At 42.4% G+C, this 25,410-nt stretch overlaps 3 protein-coding genes across 13 annotated transcripts in view; 1 reads left to right on the top strand and 2 right to left on the bottom strand.

Moving 5' to 3' along the window:
• MAD1L1 (mitotic arrest deficient 1 like 1) overlaps positions 1 to 14,425 on the bottom strand; it is an 841,854-nt gene extending 827,429 nt beyond the window's left edge. For 3 of the 5 annotated variants that reach the window (XR_003852570.1, XR_003852571.1, XM_029576301.1), the window contains exons 1-4: positions 11,745 to 11,897; positions 9,028 to 9,168; positions 3,596 to 3,775; positions 1,661 to 1,785 (exon numbers count right to left, since the gene is read on the bottom strand). Coding sequence is in view for 3 of the 5 variants with exons in the window: in XM_029576301.1 (XP_029432161.1) it covers positions 1,661 to 1,785; positions 3,596 to 3,775; positions 9,028 to 9,168; positions 11,745 to 11,897 (599 nt within the window). In the remaining 2 variants the exon portion in view is untranslated. Of the gene's footprint in view, positions 1 to 1,660; positions 1,786 to 3,595; positions 3,776 to 9,027; positions 9,169 to 11,744; positions 11,929 to 14,092; positions 14,246 to 14,276 lie in introns of those variants that run through there. The other 2 variants (XM_029576299.1, XM_029576300.1) reach the window with 2 other exon arrangements.
• Positions 14,426 to 17,465: 3,040 nt separating this feature from the next.
• Positions 17,466 to 21,609, bottom strand: MRM2 (mitochondrial rRNA methyltransferase 2). Of its 7 annotated transcripts, none has more exons than XM_029576011.1 (3): positions 21,482 to 21,609; positions 18,716 to 19,005; positions 17,466 to 18,380 (listed from the first exon to the last, which is right to left on the bottom strand). In XM_029576011.1, the coding sequence occupies exons 2-3, from the start codon at positions 18,990 to 18,992 to the stop codon at positions 17,938 to 17,940; spliced, it is 720 nt and encodes a 239-aa protein (XP_029431871.1). In that variant the 5' UTR covers positions 18,993 to 19,005; positions 21,482 to 21,609; the 3' UTR covers positions 17,466 to 17,937. The 7 variants fall into 7 exon arrangements, with proteins under 7 accessions (XP_029431871.1, XP_029431869.1, XP_029431868.1 ...); XM_029576009.1 differs by lacking the exon at positions 21,482 to 21,609 and adding an exon at positions 21,142 to 21,268; XM_029576008.1 differs by lacking the exon at positions 21,482 to 21,609 and adding an exon at positions 21,037 to 21,111.
• NUDT1 (nudix hydrolase 1) lies at positions 21,098 to 24,872 on the top strand. Its single transcript, XM_029576013.1, has 4 exons — positions 21,098 to 21,229; positions 21,448 to 21,610; positions 22,448 to 22,593; positions 24,229 to 24,872. Exons 2-4 carry the CDS (start codon positions 21,459 to 21,461, stop codon positions 24,402 to 24,404), a joined length of 474 nt encoding a protein of 157 aa, XP_029431873.1. The 5' UTR covers positions 21,098 to 21,229; positions 21,448 to 21,458; the 3' UTR covers positions 24,405 to 24,872.
• Positions 24,873 to 25,410: the final 538 nt, after the last annotated feature.

The raw sequence follows: 25,410 nt of genomic DNA, 5'->3' as shown, positions 1-25,410 counted from the left end.
GTGAATTTAATTGTGCATGTTTTAAAATCAGCCGATTTACGTGAATAAATTGGGATTTAGGCAACTGAATCCTACTTTATTTTTGCGTATAAAATATCCACGTATATTTTTTTAAATAGGTAGGAAAAGGTACACATGTTCAATGCATTGATATATGTAAGTCTACGTGTGCAATTTATAAAATGCACATATCATATGCACATTATAAAATGTCTATGTAAATATGCTTGCAGCCATATAGGCGCATATATGCCGCTGTGTGCATTTGTTTGGAAGTTATTCTCCCTGCAAGTAGACTCATCATGATCATGTAAAGGAGATGCAAAATTCTTTACGTCTTCTTTAGAAGTAGTAGTGACAAAGAGCATTAGTGAACTTAAATATATGAAGGCAAGCAGGTGAAAGTAAACAATATTTAAAAGTATTCCGTGTAAGTAAGCAACCCAACAGGATGAGCATTTAAAGGACGTGTTAAACCACTTTCCTAACAGAGCTAACTCTTAAAAGTCATCCAATGAGACTGGACATCATTCCACACAAATACACAGGTGTCTGTAACAGATTAGTACGTAACATTTTAACGTTTCACTATTCACAATCTGAAATGATCAGCACAAGCGGTGGCCAGCCGCATCAAAGATGCAATCTCTATGTCAAATCCTACTTTGAGACTAATCTCCTGAAGAAGAAAGGGGCCACTGTGTAAAAGACAGACAACTTTACTGCCCTCCAGTGATAGGCACAGAAACCATTGCTTCCACTGTAAAGCATTTTATGCTAGCCACCTTAAAAAGATAAGCAATGAAAATGCAAATAACCTCACAAGCTTCATAAGTCATTAAATAAAACATGGCATCATGGTAGCAATACAGCTGTGCTTTCTGTTTTTATGGTCCTTATCTGCCATCATAGTTATGTTTCTCTCCTTTTCTCTCCGTTTCAGGACCATATCTTTACATAACTGCACTTGTTTACACAGGGAATTAATTCTACCTCATCTAAAATCATCCACGTGTCACAAATGCATTCCAGCTTCACTACAGAACAGTTCAGGGAGCCAGCTTCTGAGACAGCTAAGGTGTAAGCTCGCAGTGTGAGAGAACAAGCAGCAGGGGCACCTCCAGTTCTGCACAACGCAAGTCTTCACACTTGCAAATTCAGCTTAGCTCCAGAAGTAGAAGGGGGGTCTAAAGAGGTGAACAGCAAGTTAAGTCAGAACTCAGACATTCTTGAATATATATATATATATATATATATATATATATATATATATATACACACACATTCTCCCACTAATCTGTGGCCTTTAGCAAGCCCCATTATCTACCTAGATGTGTTTACACAGTTAGGTAAAAATGCCATCATTGTCCTCCTCCTTTCTGCATTATTAACAACTGGAAACCAAGGATGAACTGCCTCCCCTCCACCAACTCTTCTCACATTCATGCTACAGAGTTAAGCAGAACCGTCCTCTTGTCCATAAAATGGAATTAAATTTCTGTTAGAGCCTCGTGTCGTCACTAGCTTTAGAACCCATTCCTTCACATCAAAAAGGCTCTTTGAAGAGCCGAAATGAAAAGTTGTTGAAAGTTTACTGAAAGACGGCAGCTGCTGAGAAAGGAAGGAGTTTTTGTCAGGTTGTTACTGATCCAAGACTCACTTGTGCTGCACATCCAGCTGCTCCACCAGCTCCTGTCTCTGCGTTTCCTGTGTCACGATTTGCATCTCCTGAGTCATTAACTTCTGCTGCAGCTCAGAGATTTTCCCTCTTAACACAATAATAGTCTGCAGCGAGGAAAAATAAGGTGCCAAAAGTAGACAGGGACAGAAAATAAATGTAAGGATGGGTCACTAGCTCAGAATACAGAGAGACAAGCAGCAGCAGATATCAAAAAAAGAGTTTAATATGCAAGCAGACAGAACAAATTCTCACCCTTCTTTTGCCCTTGATCTATCAAACAAGCTACTTCAGTAACCTAAAAGAAACGCTCTCTCTCCTAGTGATGGTTTGGTGATAAGTGTTCTGCATGGCTAAACATGAGATCTGGGTTCAAGTCTCAGACAGAGCTTTTGCATCAGCTGGGACTGGTAGGGCTGACCTGGCATCAGGCTGAGTATTGATCTCATAGCAATTCACTATAGAGTAGCACCTGCCACTCTCGAAAGAGTGCAGCTTCTGGGATAGACTGTCTCTGGGTGGGTAGGCCAGTTCAAAAGTGCTGAACAGTGCTGAACAGTTAAGGCTGTAGTTATTCAGGTAGGTCCATCCCGCAATACCATGGAAGCAGATCAAACAAATCACTTCAAGTACGGAGCAGGGGATATTTTTTCTTTATAAACTATGACAAGGAAAAACAAACGGCTTGCTGACCTGGCTAGAATGCTTCCGATTTCTCTATTGCTTCCTTGCTCACCCTAACCCAGTTAAACTCAGTGATCAGTTGAGGAGTGCTTTAGATAAAAAGGATCCTACATTTCTTCAACATAGGCAACAGACTAATTTAAAACCAAATTGGTCTTAGTACATGGAATTCATACCCTTTCGCGCCTTTTCTGTTGTTTTTAAAGGTCTTCTTGTTTTAAGTTTTGGCGCACTCCCTGCCAGGTATGAATTCCATGTACTAAGGTATGTTATGATTTCAATTACATTAAGCTTGATTTTGGTCAGCATGTAAGTCCATTGTTCATTACAGTCCTGATTTGTATGTACTTTATTTCAGATTGTTTGTTGAGCTTCATGTCCCTCCCGACGCAGCCTCGGCGAAACATGGGTCCGTGTCGGGGGACCCTCTTGAATTTGTGATATTCTAAGCCAGTGGAGTTGTCACTCAAAAAATTTAAAAAAAGAAAAAAATAAATACACACTTGTGAATTTAAATCGGACTCTGATATGTGCCTGCACTGTTGTGTTGTATATTGATTCAATGAAGTGCAGTCCTTGCTCTTTGTGTTCTCTGTAATTACATTTTACACCATAAACATTTCTATTTAGATTTTCCCCCTCGAACCTTATGCATCAGGACTGTGCAAATGCTTTTAAGTACATTAAAATAAGGTGGTGGATTGTGCTGGGGTTACTGAGAGCCGTATCGACCAGCCAGAATTATGATGCACATACCCAGATTCATGCTATGGCCGAGCTAGGTGAGGAAGCGGTGGGGGCTGAAGCCGAGTATCTATGAAGGCAGGCCAGGTATGGATGCCTCTAGGAGCAAGAGAAAGCTGCTGAATGGTGGAGTGAATAAGTGTGGGCAAGGCCTATTGCCTTCTTCCCCTTATTTAATGAGAACACCATAGTGTAACCATGCTCAGACTGATTCCTCCACCTAATTCCAGATGCTGGTGACATCATCACAAATGCACCTCTGCATTTTGACAAAGGAATAATGTAGAACATGATTTGGAGCTGGGGGCCAATCTAGAAAGTCAGGTAAAGGGGGTTTGTGCCGTGTTTCCAAGAAGCGAGCTGTGTTCAGTTTAACACAGTTTATGACTACTTTTATTCACAATGACTACTCATTTTGGCTGTAAACTCTTCTAATTCCTCGTTTGGGTATTTAAGCTCGAATCACATCTTTGGGCTATGCTAGGTTACCTCATTAGCTTCTGACAATTTGACCTCTTTCTCCTGCAGTTTCTTGCCCTGGGCCTCCATGCTCTTCTTATGTGATTTGTTCATTTCAATCTGCTCCTTCCGTTGATTCTCCGCCTCCACTTCCTTTTCCTGAAGATGCCTTATCCGAGCGAGGAGCTCCTGGTTTCGGTCTGCCTCTCGCTGAAAAAGGATAGGATGTCTGTGTTAGAAGGAAACCAGTCAGGTCTGCATCGAAGCTCTGCCCCCACCCCAGTCCCGGAGAGAGGCACTAAAATATAAGGAACGTTCTGTGGCGGGGGAGGGCTGGGCACGAGAAGGGTAACTTTTTTTTTAGATAAAGGACAAGAATCCTTAGAGCTGCTGAGTTTTAAGTAGGCTGCAATATTCTTTGCAAGAAATGTAGTGCATTTCAGAGAAGCTTAGAAGACATGTCGGCAGTAGAGTTCCTTTCTAAAACAGCATGCAAAGCTTGGGGCATCTGTGTCACTTCTAGCTCTACCCAAGTAGGTTTACTATAAGCCCCACTAAAACTGGAAGAGTCATTTTTGGCCTCTATATTTAGATGCATCCATAAAGTTAAACCACGCCACAAGGTCCTGCTTTTGACCTTGCAACAGGTTTCCCGTCACCCAGAGAACTTGACCAGTAACCAAACATGTCCTCTCCGTCCTTGCGGGTGCTGCTCTGAACATACTCGGAGGTTTGTACCCGGGTTTTTAAGTGCTGAAGAGAGAGAGAAGGGAAGTCTGTGAAGAAATCACCTGCCCTCGGACCTCAACAGCTAAACCACAGTTGAAACACTAAAATTGAGCAGAAACTATCAGTTTTCGGTTCTGAAAATATGGTAACCTTAATTTAAGATGGTCATAGACCGTATGACCAGGGCCGGTGCAAGGGGATTGGGCGCCCTAGGCACCTTCAGCCTTGCACCGCCCCCAGCTGCAGCCCCGCCTCCTCCCCCCCCCCCCCCCAAAAGAAAACTTACAAAATACCTGGTGGTCCAGGTGGGGGCCCGGGAGTGATCTGCCACTCCCGGGGCCTCGGCTGCCACTAACCAAAATGGAGCTGGTGGCCTTTAGCCCCTACCATGTGACAGGGGCTACCGGTGCCATTGGTTGGCCCCTGTCACATGGTAGGGGCTAAAGGCCACCGGCGCCATTTTGCTGAGTGGCAGCCGAGGCCCCGGGAGCGGCAGATCACTCCCGGGCCCTCCACTGGACCACAAGGGGGGCATCGTGAGGGTGGCTCGGTGAGGCGGGGGCTGGCAGAATTTTGAAAGGGCACTTTTTGCCCTTTCAAAATTTTGCCGCCTGCCGTGGCGCCCCCTAAATCGTGGCGCCCTAGGCACAGGCCTAGCTCGCCTAGTGGTTCCTCCGGCCCTGCGTATGACCATCCTAACATTGAGGTCTCTGTTTTCAAAGATGCTCAAACAAATTGTCCTTGGTGCTCCTGTATCTCAGCAATCTGAGCATTTATTTATTTGCTGACTGCAATTTTATTAATGCACCCACTTGTCTGAATACATAAACTGCATTCTTTTTGTAAAGTATGCATGCAATTTAGCATTTGTTTTGCTGATGTATGAAAATAGCACACCTAGTGATTGTCTGATTGTGAGAAACACAAGATACTCCCCAAGTGCATACAGCCTGTACCTTCAGAAAAGATAGAGACAAAAAAAGAATGGACTCTTTATACTCTACAAGCAACAAAAGTGTTTTACAAACAATGGAGTCAATCAGGGTATTCCTGATCTTTTGTTTCTATACAGGACAACCCACACAGCAAAACGGACTCACTGGACCCGCTTTAGGCTTCATTTTGCAGTGTCCTGATAAAATATCAAATGCCCAATTGCTGTTCCAGTGACCACTTGGAGTCACAAACTCCCGGTAACAAAACCTTACACTAAATGTAACTAAAACTGCAACACGACAGAAAAATGGTTATGTTTCTACACAGCCGTACAACCAAGTACAGGAACAAAATACCCAGTTTATACACATAGGAAGGATTATGCAAAACTGTGCAAAGATCTCTACAAACCTCTATTCCCATGACGCATTCATATGAGCAAAGTAATTACCACACTGCCACTTTACAGCTCCACTCTTCCTACATAATAAATGTACTGGCACTGCAAGAAACTGTTTAAAAATTATAATATTTAGACCATTTAACTTGCATTTTATTTTCTGGATTCAAAATCCCCTTGTTCTTTAGCAAGGACGCCATTTAATGAGACAAGAATGCTGTCAGTCATGTGCACATCAGACTGTCATGTGGAAAGCAATGGATTATGAATTTACATAGGAGGAGAAAAGGAATACTAAGCAAGATAAGAAGGAACAGCCAATAAAATGTAAAAGTGAATTTACATACAAGATAACAGATGCTGATTCAGTTTTTCCCAACACATCAGTGGTTTTACTCAGGGAGATACCAGTATTCACCTCCCTCTCCTGGTAACACTGCATGACACAATTATACAAGAAATCTGTCTTAAGAACATGCCATACTGGGTCAGACCAAGGGTCCATCAAGCCCAGCATCCTGTTTCCAACAGTGGCCAATCCAGGCATTAAGAATCTGGCAAGTACCCAAAAACTAAGTCTATTCCATGTGCGTTGAGTGAAAAAGAACTTTCTCTGATTAGTTTTAAATGTGCCACATGCTAACTTCATGGAGTGCCCCCTAGTCTTTCTATTATCCGAAAGAGTAAAAAACGATTCTCATCTACCCGTTCTAGACCTCTCATGATCTTAAAGACCTCTATCTTGAAATCATCGTTATCCACTATGACGCCTCGATCTCTTTCTTGGGTTGTAGCACCTAATATGGAACCTAACATTGTGTAACTATAGCATGGGTTATTTTTCCCTATATGAATCACCTTGCACTTGTCCACATTAAATTTCATCTGCCATTTAGATGCCCAATTTTCCAGCCTCACAAGGTCTTCCTGCAATTTATCACAATCTGCTTGTGATTTAACTACTCTGAACAATTTTGTATCATCTTTTTATATCGTCTTCCAGCATCTCTAGTACACTTAATTGCTAAAGCTTTGAAGAAAAGTCTGAATGTATGCAAAAGTGCACAAATAAGTCAGCTGAACTGGAGTATGTTCATATCAGTGACCAATAAGGATTCCTTCTCTGTCTCTCTCTCCAGCACTAGACATATCACAAGCAGCACACTAAGCGCCAGCCCGGTGCCATGCAGAAGAGCCCTGGTTCAATTTCCAGATCAGGTCCTCAACAGCCTGGGTCAGCTGGGGATACTGCGAAAGCAGGGTTCACAGCCCCAGGGAAGCAAGTCATGGCCTTCAATAATACAGAAGTCCTCATTACTGCCATGACCAGAGAGTATATACCCAGAGAGTTGTAAACAAATGTTCCTGGTGCTGGGAGATAAAAGAGAAACTATCAGGTTAAAAAAAACAAGTATTGTGGTGAAACAGTAGTTTCACAGTCTGTATATGTTACTGTGGTTTAAAACTTCTTTGACTGGACAGCAGGTGGCAGTGTTCCACAGTCTCCAGCAGCTGGCGCTGAAGGGGTTAACCTCAGCCAGAGCCCGCTGATGGCACTACCTCTGCTACAATGGATTCGGGAAGACATCTCAGTTAGAAACTGTCTGAGGGAGGTGACAGCAGCTGGAAGAAAGAGATGCAGCTGAAGTTGGACTGCCAGAGTTAGTAGAACTATTATTAAGTTAGAGCAGTGCTTAAAATCTGCAATTAAGTTCAACAGAAAGTAAGAACGATGTTATGCAATCCCTTTCCCCTGCTTGGTGCAACGCAGATTTTTGTGTCATTTTTGTTCACTGTTCCTCCTCGCTAATAATAAACTCATCAGTTTATTACCGCTGTTCTTGAGATTGATTTGAAATACAAGGTTAGTGAGAAGCTGGGTGATACCAGCCTGCGAGCTCTTCTCTGGAAACTGGGACCCCCAAGATTGTGGAGTCACAATGTCCCCCCAAAAACCCCTCAGGGAATAGTTTTGCGGGCAGAGTCGCTATCCAAAATGAATTTGAACCTCAGCTGGTGAGGTGGAGGGTTTCCAGGAGAGGGCACGCACACAGGTGTGAAACCTACACAGTGCATACTGGAACTCCCAGGTGGCCATGGGTTCAACCCCTGGTGGGTGGGTGTCGGGAAAGTGCAAAGATGTTACAAGTATACTAAGGGATTTCAGCCTTCTTAAATAACAGAATCATTAATGCAAACATTAATGGCATTATGAACTCAAATAGGAAGTCTTTTTTATTCAAGACCCCAGAGCAGATTATAGCAAATCGCATACAAATTTAAAAAAAAACCCTCAAATATCCCACCCCTACCCATGATAATTAATACATTCACCATCACTACCCCCACATAAAAAAAAAAATAAAACTCTCTCCTCCAAGACCACCCTAACCTCATACCCATCATCAAAAACCCCACCCTGCCTCATAACAACCAGATGCCAGTCGTCTGCATCACAGCTCACGTCTCCTCAACCTTCACCCAACACCTGCTGAAACAGCCCAGATTTTTTACCCTTTCAGTGAGGCAGAATTTCACAACATGGGACCAAAAACATTCAAAAGCGCTTTGCCTAGTAACAGTAAGCATTGCAAAAACCACTGACAGTGCCTGCTGCAACAACCCGAGAGCCCTCCGTGGCACATACTGATGTGGCAACCCAAGTACCCTGGAATTCCTCTACGAAGGCATTTGAAAATTACCACAAGAAGCGGTGCAATTTATTAAAGATTAGTGTAACATGTTCGGAATTATTTCCCCCCCCCCCCAAACCAAATTGGCTGCTGTTGCTTCACTCTTACTACTGGCAGCCCCCGATAGAGGGCACTAAAATAGTCTATCGTATCCAATATTAATGCATGCATTACCCTAAATAGATCCTCTCTCTCCAAGAGTGGGTGCACTTGTCAGAAATATCTCAGGGCCATAAAAGCTGTACATACAACTCGAGAAACTTGCTCAGATATTGTAAACTGGGAGTCCAAATATACTTCTAAACTACATACTCTCTTTTTTGGTTGCAACACAATACAAAAGTGAGAGCTAACACATCAGTTCTCTTCTACTCCTGTTAAGCCACAACTTCATTTTAGACATGTTTAGCTTAAGCTTCCGGTGGGCTAACAATCCTGCAGTTTTCCACCCTAATGACTGCGGAAAGCCCATCCTCAGTCATGAATACCACACTAGCTGTGGTGCCATCCACCCCGTATCCTTGGATCGATTCCACAGGAGTTCATGGCAAGTGTATTTCACCCCTGGTGTGCAAGATCTAGAGGAATCTTAAAATCCTTGGTTTCTTCTGGTTTTAACTCATTCACCATAATCCCAGAATTCATAGTTTTCAATCCTAGGACTGGATTCACAACAGAAAATGCAAGAACATTGCTCAGCATACCTCATAGTTCCGAGCACTGGTGTTAGCTGCTTTCTCTAGCTCAATGCGAGCTCGTTTGTGGCTGAGCTCCATCTGCAGCTTCTCTCGTTCCACCTGTACTAGTCGAGATTTTGAATGGATCTGCTTTTCTTGCTCTTCCAGCTGACCAAATCAAGAAGATGGAGAGAGGTAAGCAGAGAAAGAAGGAAAAGGTAAAGCAAGAATCAGTAACAGTAGATAAACCATTACAGAGCTAAAGTTGGTCCTCTTACAGAGCATTTTGCAGGTCAGTTTTCTCTCTCAAATACCATAGAAACATAGACATGATGGCAGAAAAGGACTAAATGGTCCATCCAGTCTGCCCAGCAAGCTTCCTAAGATAGTAATTGCTGTTCCGTGCAGTTATCCTCTAGCTTTACATGCTGGGCCATACTGGTGGTTTTTGAATACTGCCCCTACAGATTTGCCCATTTCAGCTTTCAGTCAAAATTTATACCACGCGACCAAGCTGTGGTTTGGGGTATTAAGCTGTGATCAACCATGGCTGTCCAGATGAACATATAAAAGGAAAATGTGGGGGAGGGGGGGTGTCACATGATGCGCTGAGAGGGAGTAGACTTGCCTTACCTTCTTCTCTGGGACCCTCTCCTGCTCATCCCACCCCCCACCCCATTTACCCCTCTGACCAAATGGAGAGTTTTTGAAATCATGGTGCGGCTTTCTCTCAAGCTTGAATGGCCTGCAAATAGGTGGAAAGGCGACTTCTTTCTTCGATGGGCTAATGATGCAATTAAGTATTTAGGGATTCTGTTGCCCAAGGACCTCTCATCTCTCAACTTTAAAATGTAGTAAGATTATTGGAAAATGCCAGAAACTCTTTGATGAATTGGACAAATTTGTCTCTCTGTTTATTAGGCAGGATTCATCTTCTTACAATAATTCTTCCTAAATGGATCTATGTTTTTTGTATTCTTCCAATTTACTTAGCAAAGGAGCAGCTTGATCTTTTGTATAAAGAGATTAGATGTTTTATATGGAGGGGGAAAAAGTCACATCTCTGACACAATTAATGCTGCCAATTTAAGACCTGTGGGAGATTTAAATACAAATAACCTTGGCAATGGCTTTCACGCATCTCTTAGCTTTGTTTTACATATCACAAGGGCAAAACTCCCATTGCATATCAGTAATCATGCACCAATAGTGCCTTTACAAGAAAAATGGCTTCTAAATTGAGCTTAAATTATAAAAAAAAAAAAAAATCCCCCTTTCGACCTAGAAGATGTAATAGTGACTTTGGTCCTGACACGCTTCCCAGTACATTCTCTAAATGGACAATGAAAAGTCTAATCTATCTCAATCGGATTATAGATGGTAGGAGAGTCACTCATTCTTTTGAAGAAATTCAAAGGTTCTTTGAGATTGCACAGAGGAATTTGTATGGCTGTCTGTTATGAAGGCATGATGTCAAATCTTTAAAATTTAGCTGATCTCACAGCTAATTGGTAAATTTTAAAGGAATGGTTTGATATGGAGGTTCTATGTAAGCTCTCTTTCAACATCGCATAAATGTGTGTCATTGCTATCTGAAGAGTAGAAATTTGAGGACATATGAAACAAATGGTCTCATGAACTACAGATTCAGATGTCCATCAACAATTTTATTAGATGATTTAACCAGATCAATAAAACACCAAGTAATGCTTTTCTATATGAAACAGTACAAATTTCTTACAAGACCGTACATCTCTCACAGGCAAGAGTTTTTGGCCTGAATCGCAGACTCAGACTGGTGCATTAAATGTTAAATGGAAGCGGGCACTCTTGGACATTCATTCTGGTCAATATAGTAAAATATAGTCCTGTTGGAAGAAGGTGTTCACTTATGTAGAGCAGATTCTGGACTTGTCTCTTCAGTTGGATACAAATTCTGCTTTGTTTGAAGACTTGTTTGTTCTATGCATGCTCAAGTACTTCTACTCAGAAGCTGTAGATTTATAAAGCTTTTCTTGTGGATAAAATGTCTATTCTAATCTGCTGGCATCAACCTGAGGCTCCTTTCATGATGTAGTGGAGAAATAATATTCGTAACTTGTTGACAATGGAACTACTTTCTAGAAAATCTGGATCCCCGAAGAAGAAACTGACTTTGGATATACATTTCCTCTTTGCCACACAGAGCTCGCAGTTTAATTCTTAAAAATTACTAAGAGTGGAAGAAGTCTGTCTGATTTTGTTCTGTTACTAGTTGGGTGGTAGCTTCAAAAGGGTAGATTCAGAGTGCAGGGGAGGATGGGGTCAAGGGGAGTTTGTAAAAGGAACAATTGCCTATTACGCTGTGTGTGCAGTATGGTTTAATAAACAAATCTGAACATAAAAAGGAAATATTAAAAGAATCCTGGAAACTGCCTAGAAGTCTACAAATTATTATTATCTAGCTCCAATGTACCTATATATCATAAAAAGAACACATGCAAAAATTATCCAACCCCAAACTACCTGTATATCATAAAACACATGCTAACAAAACCAAAACGATTTTCCTCAAAACACACCAAGTTAAACAACTTACCAAATATTTTTTAAGCAGAGTGATTCTACAATCTATATAAATTAACGCTCACTTCAAATACAAAAGGGGGGTTTAAGAACTAACAAAAGTTGTCTTCCTTTAAACAACATCACTCTCCACCCAAATAAAGGATGACAGCAGGTACCAGCAGCAAGAGATAGCTCACCTGAATCCTCTGCAGATACTGTTGCTGCAGAGAAATGCCAGAGGAGCCAGAAGAAGCCAGGCTGGATGACATCCCTTCTGATCGTTGAGAAAGAAAAGTATTAAAAGATTTCAAGGTGGAGAAGACAGTGGTATTGTCCTCCATATCCTCCATGATGATTTTGGTCTATCAGCTACACATAGATCTGAAAAACAGCAAGGAATCCATCTTCAAATGTCATCAGCATATAATTTTAAATTCCTTTAGAACTACAACGTGTATAAAACTTCAAAAGTCCAAACTCATAAAGAAACACACAGCAAGGAGAAAAAAAAAGAATAAAAAGTGGCATCCATGAAGAATCAAGATGCAGTCATCAAATATAAAAGTAGTGTGGGTGCTGTGTTACTCCAGAGATATCACATTCAAAACAAATGCAATAAAAAATTTGAATTTCAGAAATCAGAAAAAAGATTTACCAGGAAAAGATTCAATGTTCATGAGAAACAGCAAGAGATCTTGTGAAAATTTATCAGTACTAGATCTAAAATAGAGGAAAACCTGAAATAATGTATTCCAGAATAGCAGACTAGCAAGAGCGGCACATGGGTTGCAGGTCCATCATCTTGGAATTCCATGCCACCAGATCTCAGACAAGAACAGTGCACACAGAAATTTAAGAAAAAACTCAAAACCTGGCTCTTTAAACAAGCTTACCCTTAACCCATTATTCTACTTACGCAATACCTTGTTTAATGCTCAATCCATTGTTTGTTTGTTTGTTTTTTATAACATCTCAGCTGTTTCTCTGTTTTTGCCATTGTTCTCATATTGTTACCTGATTGCTATTACTCTACGTCTTGATATTCCCTATCTCTTTTGTTAACAATGCTCTAGTTTTATGTAACTCTCTCTGTTAATACTGTTCTATGTAAACCGGCATGATATACCTACGAATATCTGTAGATAAAAACCCTAAATAAATAAAAAAATAAATAAATAAAAATGGCAGATGAAATTTAATGTGGATAAGTGCAAGGTGATGCATATAGAGAAAAAATAACCCATGCTATAGTTACACAATGTTAGGTTCCATATAAGGTGCTACAACCCAAGAAAGAGATCTAGGCATCATAGTGGATAACACATTGAAATTGTCGGTGCAGTGTGCTGCGACAGTCAAAAAAGCAAACAGAATGTTAGGAATTATTAGAAAGGGAATGGTGAATAAAATGGAAAATGTCATAATGCCTCTGTATCGCTCCATGGTGAGACCACACCTTGAATACTGTGTACAATTCTGGTCGCCGCATCTCAAAAAAGATATAATTGCCATGGAGAAGGTACAGAGAAGGGCTACCAAAATGATAAGGGGAATGGAACAGCTCCCCTTTGAGGAAAGACTAAAGAGGTTAGGACTTTTCAGCTTGGAGAAGAGATGGCTGAGGGGGGGATATGATAGTGGTGTTTAAAATCATGACAGGTCTAGAACGGGTAGATGTGAATCTGTTATTTATTCTTTCGGATAATAGAAAGACTATTGGGCACTCCATGAAGTTAGCATGTGACACATTTAAAACTAATCGGAGAAAGTTCTTTTTTATTCAATGCACAATTAAACTCTGGAATTTGTTGCCAGAGGATGTGGTTAGTGCAGTTAGTGTAGCTGTATTTAAAAAAAGGATTGGATAAGTTCTTGGAGGAGAAGTCCATTACCTGCTATTAATTAAGTTGACTTAGAAAATAGCCACTGCTATTACTAGCAACGGTAACATGGAATAGACTTAGTTTTTGTGTGCTTGCCAGGTTCTTATGGCCTGGATTGGCCACTGTTGGAAACAGGATTCTGGGCTTGATGGACCCTTGATCTGACCCAGTATGGCATGTTCTTATCCCAGAATATAGTCCTGATCATCAGAAAGGTTATCCCCAATACCACCCTACACAGGGGCTACCAAAGCAACACTAGGAAAGTGCATAGAGGATACGATCCCGAGTAAGGGCTGGCATGAAACCCAAGATGGGATGCCAGGCTGGGTATAGGCTAGTAGAGTAACACCGAGGCTGTGCATCCCTGGCAGGGGAGGGTAGACCACCAACAACACAGGAGGAATTCTGGAATAGCACCCCGAGAACGAGATGACAAAGCAGCATTAGGGATGTGTATTCCCAGTTCGTGCCCAGATTAGGGCTGGCACAACGGCCCAGAGGGTGTGTATCCCGGGATAATCCCCCCGAGCAGCACGCAGAAGTGAGAGAGTATCCCCGGAAAGTGCCTTGAGCAGGGGCTGGTAGACCGCCTGCGGTCCGGGGGTTTACCCCAGAACATTACCCCGAGCAGCAACTAAGAGAGTGGCCCAGGTGCGTACCTCGGGACAATGCCCTAAGCGGAACGAGGCGGGGGAGCGAACCCCCGGCTGGCCAGACCGCCAGCGATAGAGGCGTTAACCCGGGAGGGGGGAATGAGATGTACCCCAGGATACTTTCAGGGTGGTGAGACTTTCACCCCTATCAGGTTGCCGCAGCGTGAGTAGAGAAGCTCTGCGTTCTTACCTCCCAATACCCCGCCAGGACCCGCTTCCTGTGCCGCTTCCGGAAGGACAGACTGCGCATGCGCGCTGCTCGGAAGGGGCGCCAGACGGCTGGCGCGTAAATTCAAGTCGCTGCTGGAGGGGGGAGGCGCTGTGCGGCTGCGCAGCCGGCGTGGGATCTCGGAGGAAGGAGGCGGGCAGACGCTGAGACCCCGCCCACTCACTATGGGAGGCGGGGGACCGGGGATGGAGAATAGAAACCGGAGTCCGTCCCTTCGCGCTGACTCCGTGGATAAATCTCACACACAAAGAGGTCCGACAGATTTGTATTGTATTTCTGCTCTGCCATCCCACTGCACCGCAGTGTTTTAATTTTATACTGTGGATGACACGCAGAACTATACTGTATAATTTTACAACTCAGTAAGCGCCCCCGAGGCATGTTAACAGTTGAAATGTAGCATTAATATAGTAAAATAGTAAAGTATGGCAGTAAAACACCCAAGTGTTCCATTCGGTCTGCCCAGGAAGTTGTTTAGGGTTCCATGCAGCTTTTGCTCATGCCTTCTGTAAAGCCCCTGCAGGTTGGCTCATGCAGCAATATTAGAGGTAGAGCTAAAATAGCTTACCCTGTTTCTTCATTGCCAGCCACTAAGGCAGCCTCTGCCTTTATCCAACATTCTTTTGACTTTAGTTAAGAGTTTTATATTCAGCTTTTCGCACTTTTTTCAAAGCAGATTACATGCAGGTACTGTAGGTATTTCCCTAGGCCCAGAGGGCTTACAATCTAACGGGCCGATACAGTACAGTGTGCTCCAATGGAGTGCACTGTTAGCCGGCATTTGGACACACGTTTCCGACGCACTAGCTTTACCCCTTATTCAGTAAGGGGTAATAGCGCATCCAAAACACGCATCCGCCCGCAACATGCAAATGCATGTTGATGGCCCTATTAGGTATTCCCGCGCGATTCAGTAAGTAAAATATGCAGCCAAGCCGCACATTTTACTTTCAGAAATTAGCGCCTACCCAAAAGGTAGGCGCTAATTTCTCCGGGCACAAGTGCACAGAAAAGCACTGCACCCTCCCACTTAATATCATGGCAATATTAAGTCAGAGGTCCCGAAAATTTAAAAAAGTAAAAAAAAAAATTTTTTTGAAATAAGCCAGCGAGTTGAAAACCGGACACTCAATTTTGCCCACATCCAGTTTCCGAACCTGTGGCCGTCAGCGGGCTCGAGAAACGACGGCAGCAAAATTGAGCGTTAGCTGTCAAACCCGCTGACAGCTGCCGCTCCTGTCCAAAGAGAGGCGCTAGGGGTGCTTTTTACTGCCAGGCCTAATTTAAATACATTTTTTTACTGTATTGCGCACACAGGAGAGTGTCTGCTCTCCTGTGATTTTTACTGGATCCGCCCATTATTTTGTATGTGAGGCAATGGAGGGTAAAGTGACTTTCACAAGGAGTGACAGTGGGACTTGAACACTGGTCTCCTGCTTCATAGGCTGCTACTCTAACCACTAGGCTACTCCTCCACTCTTGAATTCTATTATAATTCTCATCCTGCAGATATTAAGTTGGAGGAAACAAAAAAAGAATAACATAAAAAAATAAGTTTAAAAACTAATAGCTCAGCAGCAGTCAGGTTAAGAGAACAGACGCTCAATTAACAAGCATCCATTTTCCTAACCCATGCACAGCCATCTCTCCTGGGTATTCGATGTCAAGGAGGGGTTAGGGACACACAATTTCCCTTAGCTTTTCCTTTTTAACGCAGCACCTCATTTGCCTACTGCATTGTGTGCCCAGAAGTGGATAAGCATGCGTGAGGGAAGCAGGTGCCCCTCCTGAGGGCCCATTTTTTGTATGCAGATATTACAATGGCCTGAAAATTAATTCTTTGCTTCAGTGTTTACTGATGAGGATGTTGGGGAGACACCCATTCCGCCGAGAGTTTGCAAGGGTGACGATGTAGATGAACTAAACCAAATCATGGTGAACCTGGAAGATGTAGAAGGCCAGAATGACAAGAGTAACAAATCACGTGAACCAAATCACAGAACCCCAGGGTTCTGAAAGAACTCAAAATGAAATTTCAGACCTATTACAAGTAATTTATAACCTATCATTAAAATCACCAGTTATACCTGAAGACTGGCCAATGTAACCCCATTATTTAAAAAGGGTTCCAGAGGTGATCGGGGAAACTATAGGCCAGTGAGCCTGAAAAATCATGGAAACTGTGCCAAGTGAAAAAATACTTTCTCCACTTTATTTTAAATGTTCTACCTATTAGCTTCATGGAATGTACCCTAGTCCTTGTACCTTCTGAGAGGATAAATAACTATTCCCTCTTTACCCATTCCACTCCATTCAAGATTTTATAGACCTCCATCATATCTCCTCTCAGCCCTCTCTGCTCCTGGCTGAAGGGCTCTACCCAGTTTAGCATTATTCAAAGGGGAGCCCTTCCCTTCATCATTCTGGTTTCCCTTTCTATATCTATGTTGAGAAAGGTGTTGTCATATCATGGATTGATAAAATAGGATATCATAATGGTTCTGTAGTTTTTATTCCTTTCTTAATAATACCTAACATTCTATTTGCTTTTTTAATCTCCATACACTTGACCAAGGATTTCACGGTATTCTCCATGCATAACTCAGCCCATTCCTGTTTTGGTTTTTTTTGCCTGTCAGTTTATTTTTATCAATAGGTTTGATGATGGGCAGCTGTGAACTCACAGCAGTAGGTTCCACCAATTTAATATTCTTTGAAATCAATGGTCAAAGTCCTTTTTTAAAATTTAAAAACAAGACCTAAGGATGCTAAATTCATGAGTGATTTCACCAACACTGCCAACAGCCATTGGCACCAAACTCTCCCAATCCCTGCACCAAGGTAAGAGGTTCCACACCAATTCATTAGCACTTTCATGCATTAGGTGACCAAGAATCTAAGCTAGATACAGCAATTAAAAAAATAAAGCACTAACAATGCTTTAAAAAAAAAAAAAAAAAGCAAGCTACCATCAAAATGTTTAAAAGCAAGCAGACGACATTTTCCAAATACTTGTTCATCTTTCTGGGTTAACAATGGTCATATGAAAGATGCTGACTACCTTCCCCATGCGTGAGGGACTAACAAAACAGCAAGGAAGGCTGTTTAATAAAGCCGTGGAAGCAGAAATACACAATAAGCAGCCTAATGTCCAACAATAGCAAATTTATTATGTAGAATCAGAATATGCAATAAGCCCGACTCCAGCCGAGTTTCGCCCTCTTTCAATAGGGCTGCATCAGGGGAATTTGCATATGATAGTCTTTTATCTTCATCAGGGAGTTGTTAATAAAACCTGTGAAAGGTACAGAATTCAGATGCTGACTCGGTATGCAGCAACACTTTCGGCAGAAAGAGTATTCCGGATCTCAGTCGTGCAAAACACTGCAATCTCTTTAGAATTCAATATTTAATGCCTAACTACATCTTGAGGTCCACTATGAAGCTCAAGACACTAGATGCCTATTTGAGTGTAAACACACGTTGCCATGTTCAAAGACAAAAAACTCAAACATTTAAAATTCTATGTAAACAGGTTTATGCAGGGCATAAAAATATATACATATGTATCCATCACTTGTTAAGGTCATAGCACAATTCCTTAATTTGTGAGAGAAAATATTTATTCTCTGAAAGAGCCTTTTTGTTTTTGGTAAAATTTTGCCAGGAAGAATATCTCTGCAGACTCTTTCCTACTGGCCTGTGGTTTCACAGTCTTCACATCCCGGAAGACCTGCAGCAGTCTGTTCCGCAGGACACTGCTTTCTCTTCCATCCCACAATTTGCACAGAATGGTACCTCCAGGAATGAGAATGCCCTGGGCCAGCTCGAGAAGTGACAAGCACATGCCAATAAGTCTCTGGTGGTCCATGTCTCGGATCCCACAGGCATTGGGTGCCATATCACTCAAGATGATGTCAGCCTGCCCTGATGGAAGACTATTCTTGATTTGCATGTGGGTGCTTGAATCAGTGATGTCAGCATTAGATAAGAAGACTGCTCCCTCCAAAGGTGCACAGTGAAGAAGATCCACTCCCATTACAAAACCAACTGGAGTTTCTGGATCTATCAGACAGTAGTAAAAATAAAAAATAATATTTGTTAAAAAAAACCTCCATAACAAAGATAATTTCCAGATCATCTACAAGACACAACCTGCAAGTTTCTCTTTTAACAGAGAAAGTATATCTATAGAATGAATTTGTAGCAAGCTCAAAAGGTGTATTAAAATTTATATCAAACTTTATTAAACACATTAAGATTTTATTTTGTAATCTGAGAATACACGGCCTTGATTTTAAAGTTCTTGTAAAGACCCCCTCAACATGCAACGTGTTTATTCTAGAGCATCTATTATCTTCACACATCCATCTACTAAATTATTCAAGAACTTTACTTACCACTGCCAACAGCATTCACCTTCTGCACGGCCACTTGACTCCATGCCCCTGGAGCAGCTCCACAGTCAACCACACAAAGTCCTGGGTGTAGTATCCGATGTTTCTCATCTATTTCCAGAAGTTTGAAAGCACTTCGGCAGCGATAACTCTCTTTGTGTGCTGCCTTCACAAAGGGATCTCTCTGCTGCCTTGTCAACCAGTGCTGTTCAGCTGCTGTTTTGGATCTCTGGGTCCTCACTGTCACATGGAACATTCGGAATTGAAGCGAGGCAATCATCAAATGCCGCAAACTTAAAAGCATACATAAATAACAGTCAGGTCTACAATACATTAAAAAACAACTAACTACAGTCATACAGCCCAATTCATTAAAGACCAGATTTTCAAAGCCACGCACGCATGTTATAAAATACATTTCCTGCACACACATGTGTGCCGGATTTTTAATGTCCACGCGCACATGTATGGGCGAAATTTTAAAAGGCAATGCGAGCAGGGCTTCCCCAATTCCCTATACCCCTACCTAACCTTCCTACCCTTTCCCCTCTCCGACCCCTAACCCCTTCCTAGCTACTCAATTTTTTTTGTTTCATTACTTACTGCTCCTTCAGAGCAGAAGTAACCGCCACACGCTGGCCAGCTGCCGGCACACGCTTCCCCAGGACAGCGGTTAATGGCGCTGTCCTGACGCACCCCCCACCCAGACCACGCCCCCGACACATGCCTTTTGCTGGGCCTGGCAGTTCTGCACGTAACCCCTTTTTTTTTTTTTAGGTGCACGGGCCTTTTAAAATGAGGCCTTAAGGCTTTTCTCCATTCTGTGTTCTTTGGAAAAGACCTAGAATTAGGCCCTTATTCCTAGAAACAGAGTGTCAGTATTAAAATAGACTTCAGACCTGCAAAATCCCTGAGCTGCAGAAATGGACAAATATTTCATACTGCAAAAAAAAAAGAAAGCCAACTCAAAATATTCAGGACTTCTCTATAAGAATGTACTCATGTGCATATATTCTTTTACATCCTCTGAATTTCAGGTCTTAAGGATGTTGCCTAAAGACCTATCTGCAAGATTATTATTTAATTAATAAATGAAGGATGTGTTGATCTCATCAATTTCTCAAGTTTGATTTGTTGAATCCTTTAAAAATTGGATCCATGAACCTTTATAGCGCTATACCCTCTTCTATGGTGCTATGCGGTAACATTCCATGAGAATATCATAATTTTTTCCTCGCCTTCTCCCAAACATGGTCAGATCACATAGATATTCAAACCCATTAAAATAAACAATGGGTTACTATGACTGCTTTTGAGCTGTTAAGAATCACAAGCTCAAAGGCTGGAAAAAGTGGTAAAGCTAAAAAAATATTATTGTAAAAGCCATTACTTTGACTTAAAAAAAAAGTGAAAGGAAAACCAATACCTAAACAATTATCTTGATTTTAATATACCCACCAATTTAACTTGAAGAATTTCATAACACACCAAAACATCCACAAAGCAAGAAATAATTTCTGTTTTACTAAAAAAATTACAGTATAAGAAAAAATGCTTGCAAAGAACTTAATATCACTGGTAACAAAAATGACAGGAGGCAGGTGGCACCTTATTGACTAATCAATTTATTGAGACATGAGCTTTCAAGGATACAGTCCATTTCAGACTAACACAGCGGTTCCCAACTCTGTCCTGGGGACCCCCCCAGCCAGTCGGGTTTTCAGGATATCCACAATGAATATGCATGAGAGAAAATGTGCATGTTATGGAGACAGTGCATGCAAATTTTCTCTCATCTGATCCTGCAGACATCAACAGTGCCATCTAAAAGCATGAAATAAGCTAAAAGCTTTCAACACTGCCGAGTCACTATTTTATTTTTACAGATGATATAAGGTTTAAAACACATAGTTATAGTGGCCTAATCCCGCTCTGATTACACAACGAAGTGTTCTAATGTAAACAGCACAGTTCTGATGGATTATTTGGCACGGTACCTTGTCCTACTATCGGCATCAATCGCCAACACACATAACGTATGGTGGCAGTGCAGAACTATATAAACGGTGCAGTCCCTTCATGCGTCCGGTTTACTCGCCAGTATGGGTGCATTCCACTTTCCGGGGCCTGCTACTCACCGGCTCATCGCTGCCAGCCAGCCCGGGGCGGGCCAGGGCTCCTACAGGGCAGTACAAGCTGGAGGAATTCTGCTCCGCGTCGTCTTTACGGGAAGCAGCTGCATTTAAACCCTACCACATGTCCATGTCTAACCGTCTATTGCTTCCGGGAAGAAAACAAAACTTAACCTCAGACCTTGCACCAACCTCACTACTTCGTTACGGCGGCGGCGGCAGCGTCCTCCTCCTCCGCCAGCTTCCGGCCGCCTGGTGCAGCCCCCAATTACTTCCCCCCCGCCACCCAGCACTCACCGGCCGACGTCCGGAAGGGGCTGCTGAAGCCCAGCCTCCTGCGCGCGCTGCGAGCCACGCGCCGGGCGGAACGCGGACTCCGCATCAGGTTCGTGCACTACACCGCTTTCTTTTTTTTATTTTGATTGATGAGTTGTGAAAAAAAAACAAACCCCCAAAATAGATAACTTTTGAAGAGGAGATTTCTGAGGTCTCGATATCTCACGGCCTCACTACAGCTAAAAATGTATTTATAAAAATATCTAAATGGTCATCACGTTGGGCCGAATTGGAAAATGAATAAAGCATTGTATTTTGGTACTGCAGGAGATAGAGCCATGTTCACTTCCAAGCTGCTCACCCTGGTTCTGGTGGTTCAACCGCAGCGAATTCTCTTGGGGCTGAAGAAACGTGGATTTGGGGTAGGGCGATGGAATGGGTTTGGTGGCAAAGTGCAGCCAGCGGAGACCATCGAGCAGGCAGCCAAACGGTGAGCAGGCAGCCAGTGTCTCCTAAGGATTTTACCTTTCTGAACTATTTAATGTTATCACACTTCAACCTAATTGCTGTAGTGATGTGCTACCAATTTCTCGAGGGGTTGTGATTCATTCTGTTCAATTCCATTTACATAAAGTAATTTAAACAACTAGGCTCCTTCTGCACATTTCTATGGCTATCAGTCCCCAGCCTCTAACCAGATTTAAATACTGGAAAATCGTGACTAATGTTTAGCACCGTGTGAGCCATTTTAGCAGGAGGTTGTCGGAAGGACTTAATTTTTATTTTAACCTTTAAATTTTAAATCTAAGTACAGTATTATTTCTAAATGTATAGCATAAAACAAGGGATTAAAATTAAATACGTCAGCAGGGTAGGATATGGCAGGATCAAGAACAGAGCTCAAGAGTGGTTCAGAGTGGCATATCAATACTGTTACCACAATCCTTTTCCCTTCTTTTCCTTATGCTCCCTTTTTCTCCAACCTCTCCCCGATCCCTTCTTATTTCCCACTTAATTTATGCATCAGTGTTTTTAATAGTTTATTCTCTGTTTGATTTTTTGTAAACCGTTATGATGGCTGCACTGAATGACAGTATATAAAACTGAACAAATCATTGAAAAATTCACCTAAGAATATAAGATATGCTGTGCTGGATCAGACCAAGGATCCATCAAGCACAATATCCTGTTTCCAACAGTGGGCAGAATGAATAATAAACAAGCTAGCTGACACCTCTCAGTCCATTTTCCCACTTTGCAAAACATCTGATGCACCCACACCGTCGCTCTATTTTCTACCCAGTTTGTGTTTTAACTACTTTTGCAGAGAGCTGTGGGAGGAGAGTGGACTTGCAGTGGACATGCTGCAGAAGGTTGGGCATATCACATTTGAATTTCTTGGCAGCGCCGAGTTACTGGACGTCCACATTTTCCGAGCAGACAGCTTTAGTGGAGAGCCAACAGAAAGTGATGGTAGGAAAGTTCATTTTTATTGGCAAAACAAAAACAGACTTTAGTCCCTGATCCCCCTTCTTCCACTTTGCAAAAAGTGGAAAAATAGTTTACAGACTGAGTTTTAAATATCCCAGCTGCATTCCTTCTCAAGTCAAGTTTCCATTTCTAAAACGCATATTTTGTATTGCAGCTTGGATACCATAACATCCTATCACTGAAATTCCCAAATCAGTCTTGGTAATGCCATGGCCAGTTGGGTTTTCAAGAAGAGCACAATGAATATGATGAGACATTTGCATATTCATTGGGTCTAATAGATGCAGATTTTTCATGCATGTTTGTTATAGATATTCTGAAAACCTGATGCACTGTGGGGGTCACCAAGATGCATTTAGGTACCACTGTTTTATTCCTGATCTCCACCCTCTCACTGAAGGTGTAATTGGATAAGCAGATTTTTTCTTTGCTGTTATTTTTCTCCTTCATGGAGCACTTACATTGGGGTTAACTGCGCTTCTTTCTTACAGACCAGCACATCACCCTCCAAAAAGCTCTCTTAGTGAAAAGTGCCAAAAGAGGATGGTCATGTGACACCTTGGTGTTACCCTTAACATCCTATAGACACTCAGAGGATCCTGCCAAGCATGGCCCATCCCTTCCTGCACCTATCAACTGGGTTCCCACTTGCCTATGGGCACATACCACACCCACAAGCTGCTCTTTCCTACTGGTTTCTAGGACCCTGAGCCCCCCACACAGTTCCTAGAAATTCCCCTATGGACCAAATATACATGTCTAATCATCTATTGCCTCAGGAAGAAAAATATTAACCTCCGACCAAGAACATTGCTATTTGTTAATAAGAAAGATGTAATTCACAAAACAGGAAAAGGTAAAATAATGATTCATACAAGTAATGCTAAGTAGACACTTTTCATTGAACTTAGTGTCTGGCACAGATCAGCAGAAGCTGCCTGAGAAGGATGTGTAGAGCTGGGACTAGGCCTTGGCACAGATCCGTTTCCTCTGCACTTTCAGCCAAGACTTTATGCAAATTCTGGGCTGGCTGACGCTGGAACGGATTCTATTCAACCAATGAAAGCCTTCTTGCCCAAGTGTAGGACAGAACGTTGCCTCATTCCCCCACCTTGTGGAAAACGTGGAAGCAAAGCCTTCCGGGCCTCTCTTTGGGGGTATATAAGCTGCAGCTGAACTGCTGCCAGAAACTACAGAGCACAGCAGCAGCTAGGATGCCACCTACTGGTCACTTCAAGAATTGCAAGAGAAGAGGTGGCGTTAGGTCTTAGGGCAAAATAAGAAACCTCAACAGGCACAAGGACTTTCCACAGTGCTGTGGACAGAGGGGGAGGCAGGGGCAGGGAAGGGAAATATTCCAAACATGAGTCAGCATTTGGTACTCTTGACAGTGCATTGAACATGTAAAGAAAAACAAATTAGTAAGTTATATCCAAGGGTTAATTTAAAAATTTGCAAGCAAGCTAAACATAATTTCAGTGAATTAAGCAGAAACATATAGGAAGTTAAAACAGAACGCAAGCACCTTGCATTTTTCATTATAGTGCATTGAGAGGACGCACACATTAAGTTTACATAACCAATTTCTCCTTTTGTTATTCTCTGCCTTTTAATTAGAAATGCGTCCTCATTGGTTTCAGTTGGATCAGATCCCTTTTGATCAGATGTGGCCCGATGATGTTCATTGGTTTCCCATGCTGCTTCAAAACAAGAAGTTCATTGGCTATTTCAAGTTCGAAGGGCATGACACCATCGTAGACTACACATTGCAAGAGGTGGAGGAACTTTCTTAAAAACCAACCAGGGCAGACAAGTAAATTTAGATATTTAATGTGATAAGAATCAGGGTCCTTTTTTTATTCTTCTCTGGTGGATGCATTCCTGTAACTCATTGGGGATGGCTGCATGTGCCCTTGCAAACAAAGCAGATATGAGGGTTGGATTTAAAAATCATTTCTTGGAAATGCAATTCTGTAGCAAAGCTCCCTACATCACCCTCACCCCTTAGTAGCACATTTAAAATTGAGAACGGTTGGCTTGGAGTCAGACTGCGTCTAAATCTCCTTTCCTGCTTTCAGATTTCCTCCTGGCATTTGTATTTTATTTGGGGGCTGATACAGATTTGTGTAAGGAACACGCAAGGCTTCCCAAGCGGTGCGCCATCACCCTAAGATTTCAAGTAGGAAAAGAGAACATTTTAGGGGAAAATTTTTCAGATGGCCCCCTCCTGGATGAGAAATCCGTGCAAAAAAAAAAAAAAAGTTTACCTGCGGTCTTTGCTCCGATGTTCAAAAGGGAAAGCTCATACGCAGACATTGAAAACTATCTCCCCCCAACCGCTCCTGCATGGGTAAATTTGCCCGAGGAACCGCACTTGAATTTGAAAAATGCCATCCATGCACGTACTTTTCCTTCCAGCAATCTGAAAGGCAGCCCCAAGCCCCCCTCCTCTCCATGTGGTGAAGTCCCGGCCGGTGCTGGTCCATCACTTGCTGGCTTTGTCTGAAACTCGCCCCCATTGAATGGGGGGCGAGTTTCAGCCAGCCAATTTACGTGGATAAAGTGCATATTTGGGTCTTCAGCGATAAGACCTTCTCGAGGCCCAGGTTTAGTTGATAAATTATCCAGCTACAGTTAAGCTAGATAACTTGATCCATATATTCAGCTGGATAAGCGTCCGGCTCCGGCTACGTTTGAATAGAGACGTTCAGGTTGTTAACTAATCCAGGGGGGTGGGCGAGATCAGCAAGATCATCTATTTTAATATTGGCGGGGGGGGGGGGTGGGGGCCTGACGGGG

The sequence above is a fragment of the Rhinatrema bivittatum genome, chromosome 14 (assembly GCF_901001135.1).
Source record: "Rhinatrema bivittatum chromosome 14, aRhiBiv1.1, whole genome shotgun sequence".
Lineage (NCBI taxonomy): Eukaryota > Metazoa > Chordata > Amphibia > Gymnophiona > Rhinatrematidae > Rhinatrema > Rhinatrema bivittatum.
Note: the sequence above shows the minus strand (reverse complement) of the source record. Positions and strands in the feature narration are given on the sequence as shown.

Coding starts and splice junctions, on each gene's coding strand:
- NUDT1 (XM_029576013.1), top strand. CDS start 21,459: ATGTTCACTTCCAAGCTGCTCACCCTGGTTCTGGTGGTTCAACCGCAG. Junction 21,611..22,447: donor ATCGAGCAGGCAGCCAAACG/GTGAGCAGGCAG, acceptor CTACTTTTGCAG/AGAGCTGTGGGAGGAGAGTG. Junction 22,594..24,228: donor AGAGCCAACAGAAAGTGATG/GTAGGAAAGTTC, acceptor CCTTTTAATTAG/AAATGCGTCCTCATTGGTTT.
- MRM2 (XM_029576005.1), bottom strand. CDS start 19,016: ATGCTTTTAAGTTTGCGGCATTTGATGATTGCCTCGCTTCAATTCCGA. Junction 18,381..18,715: donor GGTGAATGCTGTTGGCAGTG/GTAAGTAAAGTT, acceptor ACTGTCTGATAG/ATCCAGAAACTCCAGTTGGT.